The 7053-nt window shown below is 32.2% G+C and overlaps 1 protein-coding gene across 4 annotated transcripts in view; it reads left to right on the top strand.

The window, feature by feature from the left end:
- Positions 1-379: 379 nt before the first annotated feature.
- The window catches only part of LOC138692960 (neuronal acetylcholine receptor subunit alpha-7-like), a 134417-nt gene continuing 127743 nt past the window's right edge, over positions 380-7053 (top strand). For all 4 annotated transcript variants that reach the window (XM_069816379.1, XM_069816378.1, XM_069816377.1 and 1 more), the window contains exon 1: positions 380-514. In XM_069816379.1, the coding sequence (XP_069672480.1) occupies positions 497-514 (18 nt within the window). In that variant the 5' untranslated portion in view covers positions 380-496. The remainder of the gene's footprint in view (positions 515-7053) is intronic.

The following is a 7053-nucleotide window of genomic DNA, read 5'->3' as shown; positions in this document are numbered from 1 at the left end:
TATTATTATTATTATTATCAAGATGCAAGACAAGCAACTCAGTACAACCAAGCGTTGAGCCGTATTGAATGAAGACAATAATAATTTTATGTATGGTATTCTCTATCTAGGATTCTATCCATCCTCATCAGAAATCTTAATTCGCACCCTGGATATGTCTGAGATCAACGTCTCGATTGAGATCTCAAAGACTACAAGTAAGAAAATGAAATTAAAAAAAATTGAGAGGACGGATAATAAGTCAACAACTTTCTGCGTATCTGAAACTTGATAGTCAAGAAGCCTTAGAGAAGTAAGGGCAATGATTAGTAAGTAACGAATACATTATTTCCCCTGCCTTGTCGTCTAATCGAATATCGATATGTTTGTTGCAGAGTCGCTACAAGGGCCCCACGAAAAGCGATTGCTTCACACCCTACTGGATCATTACAACGTCCTGGAGCGACCCGTAGCCAATGAGTCGGACCCTCTTCAGCTCAGTTTCGGTCTCACGCTAATGCAAATTATAGATGTGGTAAGTACCTCAAGTCACTAGCTTTAAACGACTACTAAAACCTTTTCGTCCAGTCAGTACGTAATACCGGCTCTATATTCATAAACATCTACTCGTAAGTTGGTAGATAGAGCCTACATTAAGCTTTAAAATTTGGGGCAAAATTAATTAAATCCAATAATTCTTAAAGTATAAAATTCATAGGGAAAAGTTTTCATATTTTTCCTTCATTTATATTCATGTATATGCTTTCGTAAATTAAATTCCTTGGATTATCAGTTAAATAAAAAAAAGTGGTAAGAATATTGAATTCAGATTAAAATTTAGATCTCATAACACAAGTGTCCAATAATTCTAGTCTCAAGATTGGATATCCCACTCTGGCATTTGCTCATTTATATTCCCATGATTACTCGACCACAGTACGTGGGGATCGGAGCAAAAAGGGTATATTATGTCAGATGATTTGTGCAGATTACACTCCGTCAGGCTGAAAGCTTTACTGATTCCTGCACCCCACCAGCCTACAACCAAAGAATGAAGAAATAAATATGGCAAAGAGTAATAAATCAAATATATTCTATAATTAGTGGAATTCCCTGACAAATATTTTTGATGTGAAAAGTTTATATTCGATCTAAAATCTGGAGAAAATATAACACTTTTGCGTAGGATGAAGATAAAAGTTCCTAAAGTTGATCACAGAGGCAGCGCCATCGTTTTGGTCACTGCATCAGCAGATATATGGCTGTTTTCAAATCAGTTTTTTATAAAAGAAAATTACGACGTAATTTTGAGTTAAGATAACAGTTAGTCGTGCAAGTGTAAGCTAGATGAGTTCACTTATACAAGAGAGGTTGCATACTCAAAATAAAAATTTGGAAGAATTCCTATCTGCATGAGAAGGTTGAAATTTATTACTTTTGTAAGAGTAGTACGTCTATTGAAAAACAAGCACAGTTCATGTGTGTTTATTGCAATGGGAACAGAAAATATAATAACTAAAGAAAAATAGTGAACCGGTAAAATCAAAACTTACAAAGAAAAAAGAAGTGTAAATTAAAATGTGAAAGACTATAGACGACATAAAAAGAAAAATAAATAATTATGCATCTACATCAATAAATTGTAAATGAGCAAATTATAAACATGTAATCAATATTGAAGAAAGATATGTTATAAAGAACCTTTTAGTTACTCTAAGGCAGGGGTCGTCAGCACAGAGCACGCTGGGGCTAGTCTCTCTTACCCGCGGAAAACGCAGTACACTAGGGTGCACTCCGTAGCTGCTAGCGGGTATGCTCTCTATCTCTCCCTGCTGCACGACAGTGCACACGGGACAGCACCGCGTACCCTTTGCACATTTCAGCGAGTGCTGACGACCACTGCTCTAAGGGAAATGGATAGTGATGCCTTTGCGATTAAAGAATTTTAGTACAAAAGTTTAGTTCAATATTTCTAGGCTTTTAGTGTTAAGAATGGAATAAAAATTTCTAAGGTTGTACAATAAATCATTCCGAATTCAGTGGTATAAAAACAAGTAATTAGTTTCTTATCCAAATGTAATAGAAGGACCTTTAACTGATAACCTGTTTTCCTACATTGTTAAACGTATCTCAAACTTCAGGTGCACATTACTTGCTACAATCTTCAGTCATTTAGTTTATATTTTTTAAATTTATTAAGTAATGTATATGTTAAGTTGTAAAGCGAAATTTAGTTAAATATTTCACCCTTAATGAAACAGAAAAAAATACTGAACTTCGATTAACAATTTTTGCCATTTTTTTCGAAGCATATATATTTTTTCGTCATGTTATGTGTGTGATATTCATAAACCCGTATGTCTACTTTGTAGAACACAGGTTGCAGAAAACACTGTAAAAATTTCTTCTAAATAGATGGAGTAGTTTGAGACAAAAATGCACTTAAGTTTGAAAAATATTACGGAAAACTGAATAAGAAAAGAACGATTAATTACATGCGCCACCAAATTTAGAGGCAATTTAAGGGGCTTATGTGTAGAGATACCCCTCACAATACATATATTGTTATAAAGCGCAAATTTGTAGTACTTTTATTACACAGGAAATAAAAAATCAGATTTTTATCCACTAATCACTAACCAGTTCCCTTAATAAATCTTTTATTTATAATAAGTTTGGTTACATTTGCAATGTGTGTGTGACAGAATGTGTTGCGAACAAAATCTAAAATCCTGCGAACTTGATTGGACTGTGTTACGCAAAAAGAGACCAACCGACAGAGACCTGTTTTCGAAATATTGACCATTGAAGTAAATCTGGTTATTTATTAAACATTTTACACAAGAAGTATTCTAACACTCACACTATTACCAAAATACCACAAATAATAATAAATAAAGGCTAACCGATTTTTAATAATAGGCCAGTAGTTGATTTAATATTGCAAAGAAAAATAAGTAAATGAATTTTATGCAATAAAATGATTTTGCTTATAAATATCAGCAGAGTGCAGATATCGCATTTGTGATTTTTTCTGAATTAAATAATAAAGTCAACAACGGATTTCTGCTAATATCTGCATTTTTCAAATTGTCGGTTGCTTTATTATTGCATAACTTCGTCCAATTAGATATCAAGAATAAAGACGTTTCACGCAATCCAAGGTATTTAATAAATCTCCAGCTACTTTTATTTATATAAGTTATATGCAGTTTCATTAATTTGTTTAAAGAAAAGAAAACTTCAGCCCTGAGAAAATTTCTAGATTGGAAATTTTCACAGTATACAACTTACTGAAAGATCTAAAATAATGTTTTAACATATGTTTTGTTGTTTGTTCTATGTTTTCACATACAAGGTGTTGCTCAGTAACATAATATTGATAAATATGTTTAAAATCGCATCACTTTAATAAATTTAATTACCTTACATCACAAAGGGAAGTTTCATAATCTTTTCTGTTCAATTTCAGGCCTTCTTCTCAGTTTAAAATAATTTTCTTGTTATTATTGTAGTTCATTCTAGAGTCAATGACTTTGCATTAATACAAAACAAATAGCTACATTTCCAAAAACGCAATAAAAATTCAGTTATGAAGTATATACAGAATGAATCTAATTAATCGTGCTAAATTATACAGTAGGGTGACTTACTGAGTATAATGATGCAGGGGTGTGAGCGTCTGTAATGCCTGCTTAAGGAGACGTGGGCTTAAACATGTGAAGTTTATTACGAATGATCGTATAAAATTGAATATTCTTTTGTTCTGGAACTTACAAAAGACGTTCAAAATATTGTTTAAATCATATCGCAGACGGCTCTGATCCTAGCAACAAATTTCTCTAGTTTGTCCACTGGTTTTTCATACACAACTGAGTTTAGATATCCCCAGAAGAAACAATCGATAAATTTCAGATCAGGTGACAACGCAGGTCAGAGCGTGGGATCTCTTCTTCTAATCCAACAACCAAGAAAAGCATCATCCAGGTGGTAACGGATAGCCACAGTGAGATCCGTCGTGCTGCAACTATTGTCAAATTGTTTATAAAATATGGAGATTACAATCGACAGCTTAATCTTGCAAACATTGCGTCAGCGGACGTACGTACAACTGCCTACCCTTCAGGCTCTCCTCTCTCACGATAAGACCCAAATTTCCTTAACTGACGTCAAGTACATTAAGTTTCCTACATAAAATACTCAGTAGAGCATCCCGTCCTTCCTGTGTAATTCTGACACAATTAATTAGGTTCTCTCTGTATAAAAATACAGGAAAGCAATATCATAATAGGCCTATTTGGTTCTATTTTAGAACAGAATTTAACTGAAATTCGTGTGTGGAAAAATAATTTGCACAGGATGATCCAAAAATATTATCATTCTCATAAGATTACAAAGTTCGATGAACCCAATAATATGTTGTAATCAAACTGGTAAGATAATACGAAAACTAAGAGAGAAGGAGTTCTCTTTTCTTCCTTATATACTTCTAACAAGTTACGGATTAAGATACTAACAATGAGGTGTTTCTGTGCTAAAATAAAAATGCAATGGTAATATAACTATTAATTTTAAAACTCAATATCTGATTTATAATTAAGTAAAATTATAAATGTACTTTTAATAGCGCCAATAAAGCATTACCAGATCTTGTAAACTTGTTGTAAGTAAAGACAAGTATAAGACTCAAGAAAGATTTCTACAGAATTAATATTAGAAATATTTCGGTCTATCCTTTTAGTAACAAATAAAATTATATTAAAAATTGATACTTTAATTAATTCTACATTTTATATTTGAACTTCTACAGATTTTTGTTGCTTCAATTTTATTTCAAAAGAAATGCAACATTTAGGAATCACTTTCATCTTCACGGACATTTCGTTCGTAACTTTGGAAGATAAGTTATTAGATGAATCTACGAAGTTTGTGAAAGACATATTTTTGAACATCGTGCACGGCAAAATAATTCGCACAAAAGTTCCCAAAACGGAAAAGTTATATTTCATTATACGCTTATAAATACCTAAACCCTACTCTGTAACTATGAATTGTATTGCTTAATACGATCCATAATTTCATATTCCACAAGTAAAGTGAATGAATTAGTATACTACAGTAGATAATTTTACAGGGTCAGATATCATGATGATGATATAATTTTCATTATTTTCGCTCATTTTTGCAATGCAAATCTCATTCTCTTGAACCGAGGCATGGTAATGTCAGTTCTAAGGCAAACGAATGCTTTGTGAAGCCTAGGTGACATGTGCGCATTTGATGGCAGCTGTCAACGTGTCACAACATATTGACTTCCAGTTCCACCATTTCCACCACCGTGACGGCCCATGGGGCAGATTTTACCCCGTTCAGAACACACAAATACATTGACTATAGGCCGAATCATTTCGCATATCATGTATACAGATCTGACTAACAGGCCTCGGCCCAAACACGCTGGGACAGACACGACAACATCTATCAGGCCTCACCTTTTCCAAGTTCCGTTCGATGGGACTCGTTATCTGACAGGACCATCAATTACACATTGATTTTATTAATATGTATTTCCCAGCTGACAGCAAACGGAAAAAAATCAGAGGTAAAAATAGAGAATATATGTTTTTTGTGTGTGGAAAGTAATATATTGAACGAAAAGGAAATTAGTCAGTCATAAGGCTATGAGAAGTGATTTATAATTATGGAAAAATTTAAAAAATTACAACTAATACCTGGGGAAGAGTTTCTCTAAAATGCAACAACAGCTTGAAATACAAGATATCAGAAAAATGTAATACTGCAAAATAACATAGTATTATTCACTTAATATATACTTTAAAGTTATCAAAATGTGAAACTTTGGAATAGAAATTGTCCCTACCTGGAAGTACAGACAAATCTTAATATGCTACTGTTAGTAATAATAAAACGAATTTCATAATAATGAAATTTTTCATTATGTATGTTTACTTAAGGTATACATACATAGACTCCAATGATAAAAATCCACATTTTTTCCTCAACGTCTTTCAAACTTTAGCGACGTCAGTCTTGGGAGTAAGCTAAGCAATTTATGTAATTCAAACTTGAAAAACGAATTTGGAGGCCAAAATAATTTTTTTTTCCTTTTGAAAAAAAAAATAAAATTTTGGCCTAACCTAACTCCATTACAAATTGACCTACGATAAAATTTCTTTTGCCAGAATGGCCCCCTACCTATGGAGAATGTTACATACTAATATTATTTATTTATTTTGAACCATTCAAAAAATATTATGCCACATTTTATAAGCACTATAGAAAAAATACACATGTAGGGTAGAGGTCGGTAATATTGTGATATGAGTAATATTGTGATAGTTCTCTTTGAGAATGTATTAAAATTTTACTGAGCGAGAGAAGGACCAGTTTTGTGCAGAAACTTGTCCACGAACATTCCTTTAATACGTTGACGCAAAAAAGATCTTTCTCTCGCTCAGTAAAGTCGTAATAAGTTCTCAAAAAGAATTATCACAATATTACTCATATCACATATATATAGACTCCTAGGATACAAATCCACATTTTTTCCTTAATGCCTTTCAAACTTTGGCGTCATGATTTTTGGGAGTAAACTAAACAATTTATATAATTCAAACTTGAAAATCAAATTTGGGAGTCAAAAGATTTTTTTTCTTTTTGAAAAAAAAAAACATTTTGGATCGACCTAATTCCATTAGAAATCGACCTAGGGTAAAACGTATTTCTCCAAAACGATCGCCTACCTATGAAGAATGTTACATACTAATATTATTTATTTATTTTGAACTATTCAAAAGATATTCCACATTATATAAGCACTTTAGAAAAAATAGATATGTATATGTGTATATTTAAAAAAAAAAGTGATAATCGATTGAAAACAATAATTTATTTCAGTTGAAAACATAGCCAGATGTTTAAGCTTTAATTAGATACCTTTCAAATCTTTAATACTATGAGACTATTTAAATTGCTTACAGCGACATTAAAATATATTAGCCTGTGAAGTTTTATAACAGTACCAGTATAAAAATGAAGACTTGTAGTAGAGTA

Source organism: Periplaneta americana, chromosome 17 (assembly GCF_040183065.1).
Source record: "Periplaneta americana isolate PAMFEO1 chromosome 17, P.americana_PAMFEO1_priV1, whole genome shotgun sequence".
NCBI lineage: Eukaryota > Metazoa > Arthropoda > Insecta > Blattodea > Blattidae > Periplaneta > Periplaneta americana.
This window is presented reverse-complemented; position numbering and strand designations above follow the sequence as displayed.